The sequence below is a fragment of the Cannabis sativa genome, chromosome 4 (genome assembly GCF_029168945.1).
Source record: "Cannabis sativa cultivar Pink pepper isolate KNU-18-1 chromosome 4, ASM2916894v1, whole genome shotgun sequence".
NCBI lineage: Eukaryota > Viridiplantae > Streptophyta > Magnoliopsida > Rosales > Cannabaceae > Cannabis > Cannabis sativa.
In genome coordinates this window covers 3,342,684-3,359,592 of record NC_083604.1, presented here as the reverse complement: position 1 = coordinate 3,359,592, position 16,909 = coordinate 3,342,684, and the positions used below count along the sequence as shown (strand labels likewise).

General features: G+C 33.8%; 2 protein-coding genes and 1 long non-coding RNA gene across 3 annotated transcripts; all 3 read left to right on the top strand.

Annotated features, from left to right (window-relative positions):
- The first annotated feature begins 4,098 nt into the window (after positions 1-4,098).
- LOC133036435 (uncharacterized) lies at positions 4,099-6,514 on the top strand. The gene is made up of 3 exons (XR_009687083.1): positions 4,099-4,294; positions 4,972-5,034; positions 6,190-6,514. It is a non-coding gene; the product is annotated as an uncharacterized LOC133036435 (long non-coding RNA).
- A 2,199-nt stretch (positions 6,515-8,713) lies between these two features.
- Positions 8,714-9,394, top strand: LOC133036590 (secreted RxLR effector protein 161-like). The gene has a single exon (XM_061113101.1). The coding sequence runs from the start codon at positions 8,714-8,716 to the stop codon at positions 9,392-9,394; it is 681 nt and encodes a 226-aa protein (XP_060969084.1).
- Positions 9,395-15,845: 6,451 nt separating this feature from the next.
- LOC133036589 (uncharacterized) lies at positions 15,846-16,692 on the top strand. The gene is made up of 2 exons (XM_061113100.1): positions 15,846-15,858; positions 15,965-16,692. Exons 1-2 carry the CDS (start codon positions 15,846-15,848, stop codon positions 16,690-16,692), a joined length of 741 nt encoding a protein of 246 aa, XP_060969083.1.
- Positions 16,693-16,909: the final 217 nt, after the last annotated feature.

The window sequence follows — 16,909 nt, the reverse complement described above, 5'->3', positions numbered from 1 at the left end:
CTTAATTTACTTAGTTCACTTTTGAAAGCTAGATTGTGATTAATATCTTATTCGTATCTATTAATCACTCACTTGTATAGAAAGTAAATGATCATTCAATTACATAACAGGTCAGATAAGACCGTTACAATATTAATTACATTTAATTGGAATGAAACATGCTTGTAAAATAAATAAAAGAACAATTTTGACCATTTTCTTATTTAATATTCGAACAGGCGCGACTATACCTTGATCGCACATCGACCGTTTGTATTCTTGGCAACATGTGAACTGATCACGAGTTCACTCAAGTTGCCCTGTATATTGGGTCTTGGACAATATGTGTTAATGCATCAACCTCTCGGGGTTTTTATGCTTGAGATTATACCAATCGTGTATTGAGCATTCATGTATAATTGATAATATAAGACTTGTGGGTCCATCATTGTCGCGTAAAATATATGGACTAATCGTTGTAAAGATGCGATCTTTACATAAGGTGCGGGGGAGAGACACCGGTTCATCGTATATAATCGATATATATTGCGGCTGTGCTAACTACTCTCTATGCCACACTTTTATCCATTTTACTATGGGACACATTGTGCAACTAGACCCTGTCTCGGTCGCACATTCTTGCATATTTTTATCATGCAAAGAAAAATTCTATTAGAGTTTATACTCTTGAGATGTCATTTTTTTCTTATTGGGAATTAAGTCTACATGTTAGATAAATATGAGACTGTAGAAAAATTCATCGTGATATTCATAAAATTAATTAAAAACAAAATTAAGTTTAATATATTAATTAATAAAAAGAAGAAACAAAACTACTTTTTTATTAACAGTTAGGGATATCACGTTTGCCTTCTACGCTAAGGATTTTTTTAGCATTTATCGAAATTATATTTTAACAATCTTACCTATTTTTCTTTAAAAAAAACATTATTATATAATTTATGAAGTGGAAAATAAAGATTTATAATAACTAAGACTACCAACAGAAATTAAGAAGTTTGAAGTGATTCTCTTCTGTCAAAAGTGTTATTGGTGGGCTATTAGGCAGTTTGGTCTTAATAGTGTATTATGTCACTCTTGGCTTCCAACTAATAACATAAGACTATATATCATGCTCTATGGGGCTTTTAAGGTAACCAAGAGGTGTGGAAGAAATGTGGGTTTTGGAATACATAAGACTTTGAGCTATTTGTTAAATTAGATCTCACTGTAATATTTATTATTACAGTGTTAGAAGATGAAGTGAAAAATACAAATAAAATACAACAGAAATCAGATCCTATGTGGCTTTGCCTCTAGTGGATCAAGAACTAGCTGTTAGTTACAACCGAAGTTGTAACTAACTCCTAATTCTGTGATCAACCCTAAACTACAATATAAAAGAGCACTAGAGTAATACAAGAAAGACAGAGTGAAGATATACCAGAAACCAGAGCCCTAGGTTACTAGATCTGAGAAGTTGTTCAGCTCCAAAAGATGTTTCAAGTTCATGCAAAAGAAACAGAAGAAAGTTAGTGAGAGAAATCAGAAAGCAAGAGAGAAATAAACACAGAAAAACAAAAGAGAGAAAAACATTAGAAATACCAGTCGATCTGTGACTTGGATTTCTCACCTGTTGTAATATTCATTCATCATAGTGCAAGATCTGAGGTCGATCTTCAAGGCGAGCTCATCAGAGGACGTACCCCTAATTTCTAGGGCGAACCTCTATATTTTTGGTGTTTGTATTTTCTCTCTAACTCTACTATTTGTTGCTTTAACTTTGTGTATGTGTTGTGTGGTGTTTCTGGGTGATTTTCTGGGTTAGATCGATCAAGAGATCGAGAAGGATCTCTGGTTCTAGGGTTTGAGAACCAGAGAGAAGGCAGAGAGAAAGAGAGAGAGTTCAGAGACTCTCGAAGGTTCGAAGAGAGGAAATGAGCTAGGGTTTGCTCTGATTCCTCTTGTTTTATTCAAAGAAGAACGACAGATCGTTTTGGATTAAACGATCTGTCGTGTAGGTGAGAACGACAAGTTCCATTGTCGTGTAGGTGAAAACGACTGAGTTTTCTTTGTCGTGTGAATTGATTGTTCTGATTGAATTTTCTAGGACAATTTTGTCCTTGTCGTTTCTAATTGTAAGCTTGAGTGGTGTAGGGCATTCTTGGAATTTCACCAAGAAAATTCCTACAGTGGTATCAGAGCTTTGGTTCAAGCTTAAATCAACTCAAGAAAGGATCAAGAAAGTGACAAAGACTGGGAGAAGAAGAAGAAACACAACAAGAAGTTGTGGACTGTGGAAAACCTGTGGAAATTCCACAAACTGAGAATAAATCAATCTTTCTAAACTCAACTCAATTTAATTTTGATTTTTCTAACATGAGTAATATCAAGGTTGACATTGATCGTTTTGATGGATCTGGTGATTACAGGATCTGGAGGAGAAAGATCAGATCCCTGTTGGCTCAACAGAAACTACTTAGGGTTCTTGAAGACCCTATTGAATGGCCAGACAACACATCAAAAATACAGCAAGAAGAACTGTTAGAAACAGCTACTGGAATCATAATTTTCAATCTATCTGATGCAATTATCAGATTGGTTGATAAAGAAGAGACTCCTGCCAAGATTTGGAAGAAACTTGAAGAACAGTTTCAACAGAAGTCTTTGACTAATAAGATTTACCTAAAGGAGAGAATTTTTGGGTTCAAGATGAGTCACACTAAAACCCTAGATCAGAATCTTGATGAGTTTCTCAGAATGCACATTGAATTGGCAAACTCAGGAGAGAATGAAGCTCTAAGTGATGAAAATCAGGCAATAATCATTTTGAATTCATTGCCTGATTCATACAGAGAAGTAAAGACAGCAATCAAGTATGGAAGAACTTCAATCACACTTGATGAAGTCATCTCAGCCCTAAAATCTAAAGACTTAGAGATGAAGAGTGAAAAATCCAACTCTGGACATGGTGAAATGAACCTAAGTAGAGGAAGACCATCTCACAAGAAACCTTACCAGAACAGAGGTAGAAGTAATAGTGCACATCATCATAGAAACTCTAACAGAGGGAAGAGTAGATCACCATCAAGAGATTCTGGTGATTCTACAGGTTGTTTTTATTGTGGAAAGACTGGACACTATAAGAAAGATTGCTACTTCTACAATAATAAATACAAGAACAAGAAAGGTGGAAGGTTTTCAGAAAGATCAGATCAAAACAAACAGCAAAATGACAAGCAGCAAGAAGCAAACTATTCAGATGGCTATGACAGTGATGAAGTCTATGTTGCATCTACATCTTTCAAAGATGACTGGATTTTGGATTCTGGGTGCACTTTTCACATGACAAATTCTAGGGAAATCCTAACTGATTACAGGAATTCTAATGGTGGCAAAGTAATTCTGGGAAATAACAACACATGCAATATAGAAGGTTCAGGTAATGTAAGTTTTAAAATGTTTGATGGAATTGTTAGAACCCTAACTGGTGTAAGGTATGTCCCTAATCTTGCTAGAAATTTAATTTCTATAAGTGTTCTAGATGACATGGGTATTGTTAGCAAAATTGAAGCAGGTTCAATGAAGCTAAGTAAGGGTGCTATGACAATAATTAAAGGCCACAAACATGAAGGGTTGTTGTAATACCCGGAATTAAGAAATGGATTAGCAAAACCCTAACTAGATAATTATGTATAATTGAGGAATTATATTATTATATAGTTCAATATATGTGATTTTATATGAATTTTAATATATTAAAGACCCCGTTGGTGAGCCAGGGGCATTTTGGTAATTATGACCCGAGAAGGGTAAAATGATGAAATTAATTTAATTACGTGCTTAATAGAACTATATTATTATATAGTATGCCTGTGTTGTCTTTTCAGGTGTGTTCTGACAGGTTAGCGCGGTATAGTCACAACCGGGAATTTCGGGCCGAACTGGGTTCGGGCCCGAAATGTAAATTGGATTGATTATTTGGCATTTTATTTAATGAATGATAATCTGAAATTTATTTGAAATTAATTGAGTATTGAATGACTATTTTACCCTTGTGAGGGTGTGTGTGGGTATTTAAGCCCTAAGGGCATTTTGGTCATTTGACCCTTAATTACTATGTTTGGAAAATGTGATTTTTGAGGAAATGAAATGTTAATTTCTGGTGGCTTTCCCCTCTCAACCGAACCCTCTCATCCTCTCTAACCCTCTTCTCCTTCAAACTTGATTTTTGAGAAGAAAGCTTGATTTTTAGCTTGGTTTGGAAGCTTGATTTGTGTTGGAAGCTTGGAGCTTGTTTGAGCAAGAGATTGAGGTAGTTTCTAGCTGAAATTATATGAGTTGTTTGTTGAATTCATGGCTGAAATATGGTGATAAAAGCATGCTTGAGATTGTTTGTTCTTGATGTTGCCATGAACATGCTTGAACTCTATGATTTTTTTATGCAATCTAAATTGAGGGATTAATTGCTGGATTTTAATGCTTGATAATGTGTTTTAAATCCTTAGTATTTGCTAGCTGTTGTAAGTGGATTAATTGTGATTTTGGTTGTGAAAAGCAAGCTTGAGTTCATGGCACTCAAGCTTGGTGCTTTAATGGCACTTTTTGATTTTTAGTGCAATTGTTGGGTTTAAGTTGTGGAATATGTTTATTATGACATATATTGATGCTCTGGAAAGTTTGGGAATGTTTGGGGATAATTTGAGTGAGTTTTGGGGGTTTAAAGATTGAGAAATTTCGTGTTCTCTGCCCAGACAACCGGAATTCCGGTTGGTTCATCCGGAATTCCGGTTGGAGTTCATCGGGAAATGCTGAATTTTGTTTCGACCATAACTTTTGACTCGGGACTCCGTTTGGGACGTCCTTTATACCGTTGGAAAGCTCTTTTTGAGCTCTATGTGATTATCTGTATTTGAAATGCCATGAATTTATTTTATGAATATGAAATCAGGGGTTAACCCTATTTGTGAAAATCCCGGATTGTGTGACTAGGATTACCGGCACCTGGTCAGGAGCACCCGGGGATTCTGAATCTCTGCCTTTGCGGGACAACAGGTAAGACAGTAGTTGCACGTAGAGATATGCACGGTGGTGCTTATATTGAATATTATATTGGTGATAATTAGAAACCGGGTTTAGGGTTATTACCCTAAAGTGAGCGGTTTAATGGCCTAGGGTTATTACCCTAGTAATTATTAATGTGTAAATGCTATGCCATGCTAAATATATTGTAATAAAGAATTATGCGCACAAGGCATAATTAAGTTAGACTCGGTAAATTAGTACCTTGAGTTTGATAGTAATGCGGTCTAGGGTTATTACCCTAGAAGTTATGTGAAGGTAAGAAAGTCATGATGTACAATAATATTGCTAATCAAGTGAAAGCATGAATTAGGGTTATTAATCTCTATAAGTGTTATTTTGAGCATGCAATGATATGTTATATGAGAGACTATTTGGTATGTAATTTAGGGTTATTACCCTAAGATTCTATATGTTTTGTTATCTATTGAATACATACATATATTTCAAGAGTTATGTGCATAAGACATAACTTGGTTAGACCTAGTATATTACTAGGATAAACCACTGAAAGAACGTAATGTATGGATTACGTAAATATATATGAATAGGGTTATGTGAGCAAGGCATAACCAGGTTAGACTCGGTAATTATAATCGAGATAAACCTTACTAAGGCCTTATTGTAAATAGACGTGTGAGCGTAACACGTAGGTCTATGCTACATAGACATATATAGACGTGTGGGAGCAACACGTAGGTCTATGCTACATAGACATATATAGGCGTGTGAGCGTAACACGCAGGTCTATAGCAAATAGACAAATAGTGCAGTGGCACCAATAATTATATGATAAATGTATATGTTGAGACTAAGGGTTATGCGCTCAAGGCATAACCAGGTTGGACTCGGTAACAAGAACCGAGATGAACTGATCTAAGGCCTTATTGTAAATAGACGTGTGAGAGCAACACGTGGGTCTACGCCACGTAGACATAAATAGACGTGTGAGCGCAACACGTAGGTCTACGCCACGTAGACATAAATAGGCATGTGAGCGTAACATGCAGGTCTGTGTCACACAGACAAATTTGAATAACATTGTTGTTTATATTGTATGATGAGCATATTATTGATATGTTTTATACTGTCTTGCTGGGCTTGGCTCACGGGTGCTCTACTGTGCAGGAAAGGGTAGGACTTATGCTGATCAGCCATGAGTGCAGGAGCTGGACGAAGAATGTACATGTCCGGGCCATATCAGACCAAGCGGGTTAAGGGTCTATCAGTGATGAACTTTTGAATTCTATTTTGCCGTTTAGGTCGGCTAGAAATAAATGACTTGTAATAGCGTTTGTAAATATTTTTGGGATCCCAACTATTTTAAAAGTTTAAATATATTACAAGTTTATTTTCATTCTGTTTAATATAAAAGTTTAAAATCTGCGCTATTTTGATTAGTAATCCCGTTTAGGGGATTAGGGTTTCATAAGTATTTTGGGTAGCTGCCTATTTATTCAGGGCGTTATAGTTGTACTACTTAGATGGAGAACCAGTGACTCACTGCAACAATGCAGTCACTAGCAATCCAGAAGACCTAAAAGCTGTTCTATGGCACAGAAGGCTGGGGCATATTAGTGAGAAAGGCCTACAGATCATGAGTGATCAAAGGCTACTGGGTAAGGACAGAGTAAGCAAAGTTGACTTCTGTGAATCTTGTGTTTTAGGTAAACATCATAGGTTAAAGTTTAAAACTGGCATTCATAAAACTAAGCATATATTGGAGTATGTTCACTCTGATCTTTGGGGACCAGAGAAAACTCCAACACATGGTGGAAATGTGTATTTTATGTCTATTGTTGATGACCATTCTAGAAAAGTTTGGGTATTTTTACTTAAACATAAAAATGAGACTTTATCTAAATTCATACAATGGAAAACCCTAATGGAAAACTTAACTAATCAAAGGGTTAAAACCCTAAGGACTGACAATGGCTTAGAGTTTTGCAGTGATGAATTCAATAGATATTGTGGCTCTGTTAGAATTCAAAGGCACAGAACTGTGAGAATCACTCCTCAACAGAATGGGGTAGCTGAGAGGATGAATAGGACCTTGATGAACAAGGTCAGATGCCTATTATTGCAATCTGGACTTACTAAAGGATTTTGGGGAGAAGCTGTGTTAACAGCAGCCTACCTGGTGAACAGAAGTCCATCCAGTGCCATTGAATTCAAGACACCAGAGGAGATCTGGTCAGGTAAGCCTCCTGATCTCTCAAATTTAAGAGTATTTGGATGTGCAGCCTATGCACATCAGAGTGTTGGTAAGTTAGAGCCTAGAGCTCTAAAATGTGTGTTCCTAGGCTATCCTGAGGGCACTAAAGGCTACAGATTATGGGTAAGAGAGAAACAAGGTTTTAAAGCTATAAACAGTAGGGATGTTGTTTTTAAGGAAGACTTATTTCCTTGTATTACTAATAATAATGCTATATCTAGTCCTACTTTAGACACTAACCCTGCAGGCACATCTGTGGACATGCAAACAAGGAACACTCAACCTAATACTGTTCAGGTGGAACCAGAACAGGTGGAAAATACTCAGGGAGATGAAAACTTGGAAGGAAATGACCAAGTTCAGGATGACAACATTCAGGTGGAACCTATTACTGAAGAAGGACAAGAAAATGAGGCAATACAAGATTACCAACTGACCAGAGACAGAACTAGAAGGGTTCCTAGACCTACACAGAGATTCAGCTTCACAGCTTGGGAAGAAGTGCTAGCCTATGCATTCTTTTGTGCTATGGGAGTGGAAATGACAGAACCTAAGACCTATGAGGAAGCTATGACTGATAAAGATGCCAAGAAATGGTCCAAGGCAATGGACACAGAGATGGAATCTCTGAGAAAGAACAGAACCTGGATACTAGTGAAGAAACCTAAGGGAAAGAGCATAGTTTCATGCAAGTGGCTTTTCAAACACAAGGAAGGACTTACTGAGACAGATCCTAAGAAGTTTAAGGCAAGACTAGTGGCTAAAGGGTTTACACAGAAAGAGGGAATTGATTTTAATGAGATATTCTCACCTGTGGCTAAGTATAAAACCATCAGAATTATACTTACCATAGCTACTCAATTTGACCTAGAAGTTGATCAAATGGATGTAACTACTGCATTTCTACATGGGGAACTTGAGGAAGAGATCTACATGCAACAACCTAAGGGATATGAGGAAAAAGGCAAGGAAGACTTGGTTTGCAAACTGATTAAGTCCCTGTATGGACTTAAACAGTCACCAAGACAATGGAATAAAAGGTTTGATGAGTTTATGATCAAGAAAGGGTTCTCTAGAAGCTATTATGATACCTGTCTATACTACAAAGGCACTAAAATTGATGAAGTCATCTACTTACTGCTGTATGTAGATGACATGCTCATTGTGAGCAAGGAAAGGACCAGGATTGACCTAATGAAAGGTTGGCTAAGGGAAGAATTTGAGATGAAGGACTTAGGCAAGGCTGCTAAGATCCTAGGCATTAACATCTCCAGGGACAGGGAGCATGGGACACTAAGGCTACATCAGAAAAACTACATAAAGAAAGTCATAGAAAATTTCTCTATGACTAATGCAAAGCAAACTAAGCAACCTATGACTAATCAGTACTATCTAAGCAAAGATCAATGTCCTAAAACCACACCTGAGAAATAATCTATGAGTGAAGTGCCTTATTCAAGTGCAGTGGGATCAGTGATGTATCTAATGGTTAGTACTAGACCAGATTTAGCCTATGCCATCAGTGTACTGAGTAAGTACATGGCTAACCCAGGTAAACAACACTGGGAGGCTATGAAGTGGCTGCTAAGATACCTATTGGGATCTACAGAAGTGGGATTAAACTACAAGAGAAGGGATAATAGTAGAATGATCACTGGGTACAGTGATGCAGACTATGCAGGTGACAGAGATAGTAGAAAATCTACCTCTGCCTATTTCTTTACACTATGGGGGAATTGTATCAGCTGGAAAGTACAACTGCAGCCTGTTGTAGCATTATCTACAACAGAATCTGAGTATGTAGCTGTTACAGAGGCTATTAAAGAGGCTATTTGGCTTAAAGGACTACTAGAAGAACTTAAACTACTAGATGAAGAACCTATAATCTACTCAGACAGCCAGAGTTGTATCCACTTGTGTAAGAATCCTGTCTTTCACGACAGAACCAAACATGTGGAAATCAAGTATCACTTTATACGAGATAAAGTGACACAGAAGGTTGTACAGATAGAGAAAGTTCCCACTGAAGAGAATCCTTCTGATATCGGTACTAAGGTGCTACCCTTAACCAAGTTCAAGCACTGCTTGGACTTGTTAGGGGTTGGTAATGGTGAATGACCATTACCACTATGAGCTAAGACCCTTGAAGACGAAGCACAATAATAATAAACATTACAGAAGAGACCTAAGGTGGAAATTGTTAAATTAGATCTCACTGTAATATTTATTATTACAGTGTTACAAGATGAAGTGAAAAATACAAATAAAATACAACAGAAATCAGATCCTATGTGGCTTTGCCTCTAGTGGATCAAGAACTAGCTGTTAGTTACAACCGAAGTTGTAACTAACTCCTAGTCCTGTGATCAACCCTAAACTACAACTATAAAAGAGCACTAGAGTAATACAAGAAGAAAGAGAGTGAAGATATACCAGAAACCTGAGCCCTAGGTTACCAGATCTGAGAAGTTGTTCAGCTCCAGATGATGTTTCAAGTTCATGCAAAAGAAACAGAAGAAAGTTAGTGAGAGAAATCAGAAAATAAGAGAGAAATAAACACAGAAAAACAAAAGAGAGAAAAACATTAGAAATACCAGTCGATCTGTGACTTGGATTTCTCACCTGTTGTAATATTCATTCATCATAGTGCAAGATCTGAGGTCGATCTTCAAGGCGAGCTCATCAGAGGATGTACCCCTAATTTCTAGGGCGAACCTCTATATTTCTGGTGTTTGTATTTTCTCTCTAACCCTACTATTTGTTGCTTTTACTTTGTGTATGTGTTGTGTGGTGTTTCTGGGTGATTTTCTGGGTTAGATCGATCAAGAGATCGAGAAGGATCTCTGGTTCTAGGGTTTGAGAACCAGAGAGAAGGCAGAGAGAAAGAGAGAGAGTTCAGAGACTCTCGAAGGTTCGAAGAGAGGAAATGAGCTAGGGTTTGCTCTGATTCCTCTTGTTTTATTCAAAGAAGAACGACAGATCGTTTTGGATTAAACGATCTGTCGTGTAGGTGAGAACGACAAGTTCCATTGTCGTGTAGGTGAAAACGACTGAGTTTTCTTTGTCGTGTGAATTGATTGTTCTGATTGAATTTTCTAGGACAATTTTGTCCTTGTCGTTTCTAATTGTAAGCTTGAGTGGTGTAGGGCATTCTTGGAATTTCACCAAGAAAATTCCTACACTATTTTTAATTGTTACATGGCATCTTTGGTTAATATGAAACTATACCAAACATGGAGGAAAGATGCCAAGGGCGGGGGATAGCGCGGACCGGTTTGGGCGCTGCAATCAGAGATGATCACAGGCAGTTGGTTTATGCTACTGCCACTTTGCTTTAGGTACAACTTCAACCATTGATGGTTGAAATGTATATTAGAGCAGATTTTCAAATGGGAATTCAAAGGGGGCTGTAGAGATTCTGTGTGGAAACTGACTATAGGAAAGTAATGTAATTGATTCAACACACTAGGGAGTCTCCTGGTGGGTGGGATGAACTTCGTATTTCATGAGGCCAATACTGTGGTGTACAATTTAGTTAATTATGCTATCTTTTAAAGTTAGTTCCATTTAAATTGGGATTATTCTCTCTTGTCTTACTCAAAAGTTATTGTGAATAAATGAAAATTAGAATTTTTAAGAGTCCCACATCGATAACATAATTAAATAGGACTTATAACTATTTTATAAAATCTCTGAAACTAAAACTAATTTGAAATTAATCTTATTTGAAATTAGAAAGTGAGTTTAAATAAATTTCTTTTAAGTCATGTTTCTACTAAGCAAATAATAATGATACCATTCATTTTAACTATTACTTATTAGTTCATAATATATATATATAGGAGAAATCTACTGTACCACTTCTTATTTCTTCGTCATAGATAGGTAGCTGATAGAAAAAGAATGAAGCAGTGAGAAGTACTTGCGCGTGGGCGAGTGAGACAGGACAAATCTGTTTCCATGGGACCCACACTGGCAGAGGAGCTTGGAGCTCGCCAGGTGGCAGTTAAAGAATTGTGGGCTGGTATTTTTTGGGTTATATTTGGAGAATTGCTAAAGGGTACTATTGGTGCCTAACACCCTCATTAGTGTCATATTGTTATTGGTGTAATTAAATAGCGGGTTCCATATAACTTAAGAAAATAAGTTTTAAGGAATATCGCTAACCAATCATAAGGTGACTTATGAAAAGTGTTGGGCACCACTGGTGTCCATTAGTAATGCTCTTATATATTGGGTTGAAAACTAGCAAATTTTCTTTACATAAACTGCTCACATTACATCATACTGCATAAAAAATATAGTTTGAAATTCTTTGCGATGCAGTTGTAGTTTGCATTTTACCAAATCACACGATGTAGTATAATTTGTGATTTGGAATTTAATATTTGCAGTTCAAACCGCACCGCACTATATATTACAAAGTTACCAACTTTTTAATATGATTTTTATTCATTTTTTCATAGAAGAACAAATATATATAATATATGTGTATATTACATTATTTTTTAAAGACAATCTAATAAAATGATTTGATAATTAGTATATATATTATAATGGTAAAATTTTAATAATTTGTTTTTTTGTGTTGTTAAAATTTTATTAGATTAATTTATAAATTTTTATTATAATGTTTGATAATTATGATAGTGTAAATCGCTTAAATCGCATTGCACCACACTGCATTTTCATAGTGTAGTTTTTGTGGTTTTAAGATCTTGCGGTGCGGTTGCGGTTTGAGAAATTACAAAAACCGCATATGCAGTTTGGTTTAAAAAAAAAAAAAAGGCTATAACCCGCACCACCCGCATCGCGAACACTCTTAGTTGACATTTTATTTTCCCATTTCATATTTTTTGCTTCAAATTTATTTTATTTTAAGAATGACAAAATACACTTTTGCAAGAAGACATAAAATTAAATCAAATAAAAAAATTGAACTAAAAAAATCTGATTAGAGCATTCTCATTAGTTTCTCTACTCTATTATTCAAAATATATTATCAACACTCTACTTTATCTATTTTACTTTAAACTTTTACATTACATACATAAAGTTCTTTAAAATACATCATCAAAATTTTACTTTTATCAAATGTTAATATATTTTATTTATTTCAAATATATAATATTAATATTTATACGTACATATCTCTGTATAAAAAGTAAAATTAAAACCCCAAAACAATTAATAAAATATATTTAGAGCAATGATTAATATTCTATAAATGTAGAATAGTGAATTTTTTTTTTAAAAAAAAAAACTTTAAAATTAAGAAAGAGTTTAGAGCATCTGATGGAGCGTACCAATAACAAATAAATATACTTTTATGTAAAATAAAAATAAATAAATAAATAAACATATATATTTTTTTATCCAAAAATTACTAAATATTACTATAAAAATATTTAACACACATGGCTAATAAAAGTCAAATATTAATTAGAGTAAGAAAAAATATAATTAATTATAAAAATAAATTTAGAAAATAATCGATACAATAAGATCCATAGCATTATTGTGCACCCAAGCATTTTCTAGCCATAAGATGTATGATTAAAGGCTCTAAAAGCTTCTTCACTCATAGGGTAATAATGGAGTCTCCTACCATAGTCATGGGGTAGTTTTTTTTTGGTCAATTATATTAAATTCAAATAGAAGTTACATGGTATGGTAGTGTGTGTGTATATAGGTGATTTTTTTTGTTGGTTAAAAAAAGCAACTGCTTTATAAAAGAAGTTTTTTTCAAAAAAAAAAAAAAAAGAAGAAATAATGTAGTGTGTATGTATACATGAATAGAGTTTTTTTTGTTGGGCTTTAAGTTAATGAGCTTTGTTATTTTAATTTTTTTTTTTGTTATTGAAAAAAAATTATGTTTAAAAAAACACATATATAATTTTTTTAAAAAAAATATATATTAGAATGTGTCATAAAATTTATATTATATTCATAAAAATGTGTTAGGATGTGTAATTTATGGCATTTGGTTAAACCAAAATTTATGTATAAATAAGAAAAAGTGTATGAATCCGAGTTGTATAGATAGTAGATTTAAAGAGAGCTTTAAAAATAAATTTAATCTTGTACAAGAAATGAAGTTGTCTAGCATGAATAAAATTGAGTTAAAATTGAGTTGTAAGTTTCTCTTTTGAAGAGGAATCCTCTTGTGGATGTAATTGGCTCACTTTGATTAATAGAAATTATCTTTATTGATAAAAAATTAATAAAGTAAATTAATTTAAAAAATAATTATGGTAGAATTATGTATCTAAATAAATTAGTGGCGAAAGTCTTAAGTAATTAATTATGTTATAGTTAACTATTAGTGTAAAAAAAAAATAGCATAGTGTGTAAGTAAAATTATTTTTTTTTTGAAAATAAACACTTATATAAAAACAATTTAAATTAATTTTTTTTTTAAAAAAATAATAATTCAAATTAAAAATTAATATAAACTTTAATTATTAATATTATTTTATTTTTTAAATAAATATATAATTAAATATTATTATAATATGTATAAAGTTTTAATTGTATACATGCAGTCCTATCGTAAGAGTATATACCTTACGTCTTAATAATCACATGATTTAAAATTAATGGTCAAAAAAGCTTTCCTACTGATAGGGAACATATGCTAAGTCCTACCATAGTCTTGTCCTATATATATATAGGGTAAATCTACCCTGGGTCCTCTTATTTTGTCCTCATGCTATGAGGAAAGAAAATAGACCAATTACAAGTTAAATAAATGTGTGTGTAGATGTATTTTGTTAGATCATAGTAGTTGATTATTCACATATTATAGCTAGTGGAAAGGGTATGTGCAATTAGCGCTCTACGTAAACTTTTTAATACTGTCGAATATAAATTATCTACCTAAACTAAATCAAGATAATTTGATTAAAAATACAAACTAAAAAATCCGATGAAAATATAACCCACCCAATTTTTATTTGGGCGGGTTGAAAATAATACCAACCAACCTAATCAATCCGAACTAACTCTACCTACCCGATTAAAAGAGTTTTTTTTTTATATATATATTTTTATATTTTTATGATATATATTTATATATCATATAATTTATATGACTACTTAAAAAATATCAAGTTGAAACTAATATGTTTATTTTCATGGTAGTTGATTTGAACTCTAAATTCAATTTATATATATATATATATCTCATTATTACAATTAACTAAAATATAACAACTGAATATAAAAATAAAAAAATTAACAAAAAATTTTAGTGGTCTGTTTAGACCGGTTAACTTGACTAAACCGACCAATTTCATTGGGCGGCTTACTATTTTTCTTTCTTAATTGGGCGGGTTGCACTTAGATTTTTGCAACCCGATCTTTACATTGGGTTAAATAAAATATAGCATAAACCGACCAACGTACAATCCTATTTAGCCATGCATTTCGTGCAAGCAGAGGAGCGCTGAGGGCTCGCCACCGTGCCACTCGGGCTGAATTTTGAGATTTTATTTGGGTTCCAATTGCAAACATACCTATTTTGTTTGGGGCTGAGATGCAATATAGCTCTAAATTTAAAAATTAAGTTAAAAGTTTTAGCAAAATTGCCAAATATAATAAATTAGCTAATAAAAATTATAAAAATACATTTAATACAAAAAAGGCGACCCCAAATAGTTATAGATTTAAGAACGAAAAACCCTAATTTTTTTTCCCACTTATTGCTTTGGTCAAAAATTGTTTTAATCATACAAAAAAAAAAAAAGTTTCAAGGACAATACAATCAAACTCCCTTAATGAAATAAATAAATAAATAAATAAAGGCTTTCAAAAAATAATCAAAGATAAATAAATTTTATCAATATATATATAAAATAAAAAAAAAATTAGCAAATTATCTAGTGCCCTAACATTCATAATACTAATATATACCCTAGCCCATTATGATCGTCAGATGCACAATCAAAGGTTCAAAAACCTTCCTTACTCATAGGGACATAATGGCATGTTGTAACATAGTCTCACCCTATATATATATATATATATATTGATATGTTGAACAATAAGCTATAAAAAAAGATGCATAAGCAATTTAATATATATGTCAATAATAATAATGATACCATTCATTTTAACTATTACTCATATTTTAAGAACTTACAAGATAATTATAATATTTATGGTTTTCTTAATAATTTTCGTTGAAGGGCTTTATAGTTTAGTTCTAAATATATATGGTGAACAATAAGCTATTAAAAAAGATGCATAAGCAATTTAATATTATTTGTCAAAATACAAAATTTATCCAGCATTCATTTTTTAATTATTCTCAAAACGAAATTTGCCAACTAGCACATCAAAAACATAGTGTAAAATATTATAAAAATGGGTGCACGATGGCGTGTAGGTGATGGGCCTAACATCTCTGTTAAAGGGCGAGTCATGGCTTCCTCTTGAAAATAATTCGTATGTAACCTCAATCCAACCTGCTCTTGATACAACTTTTGTGAGTAATTTGATGTTAACAGATGGTTTCGGATGGGATTTGGAGCTGTTATAGATGATCATTTTTAATGATAGAGATAAAATGGCTATCATTGGTATTCCACTTCTGCAAAATTCGGGTGCTGATTATTTTTACTGGTTTCATGATGTGAGTGGCTCTTATACTGTGAAGAGCTTATAACCTACTGTATAAATTAAAAGGTTCTTGGATTACCATAGCAGCTTCTGAATTCTTGAACGAGCTTTGGAGGTTGAAGATTCCACCGAAAGTGAAGAGCTTGATGTGGAGAGGGGGAAATAATTGTCTACCCACTATGGTCATGCTCATTACAAAAAAAGTGGTTGTCAATAGTCTATGTACAATTTGTGCTTTGCATGATGAAACAATATTACACATCTTGGTAACTTATTCTTTGGCGACACAATGTTGGGAAAGGGTAGGGATTACCACTTTGATAACTGCCAACATGTCTTTTTTGGACTGGTGTATTGCAACATTTCAAGCTGTTAATGACGAGAAATGCTGCATCATTGCAACTTTGTGCTGGGCAATATGGAGTGCAAGAAATGAAAAAGTATGGCAAAACAAGTCCACAAATGCTCTGTTTTTGTATGCATTGGCGGGAAGTTACCTTGCACAATGGAAGGCTACTCAATCTTCATATCAAGAAGAATTTTGGACTAATTTATTACCAGAAGAAGGTGCTGAGCGGTGGTGTGTGCCAAATGTGAATGAAGTCAAGGTGAATGTTGATGCTTCTATTTTTGGAGGAAACCAAGGCTTTGGTTTTGGTTTGGTGGCAAGAAATGAGCATGGTTTTATGTTGGAGGGTACCATTAGGCTTTGTAATGAAGTCGTTAGGCCGGAGCTAGCAGAAGTTATTGGCGTTAGAGAGGCGCTTAGTTGGATAAAGCAAAATCGGTGGTAGCATGTGATCCTCGAAACCGACTGCCTTGTGGTGGTTCCAGAAATACGAAACTCCTTTGAGATGAACTCTTTATTTGGTCAGGTTATTAAAGAGTGTAAAATTTTGCTTGTTGATTTAAAGTATGTTTCTATTTCTTTTGTCAAACTTTCACCAAACTTAGTGGCTCATTCGTTTGCAAGAGCTGTTAGTTTATATCCTGATCGTAAATTCAGTATGT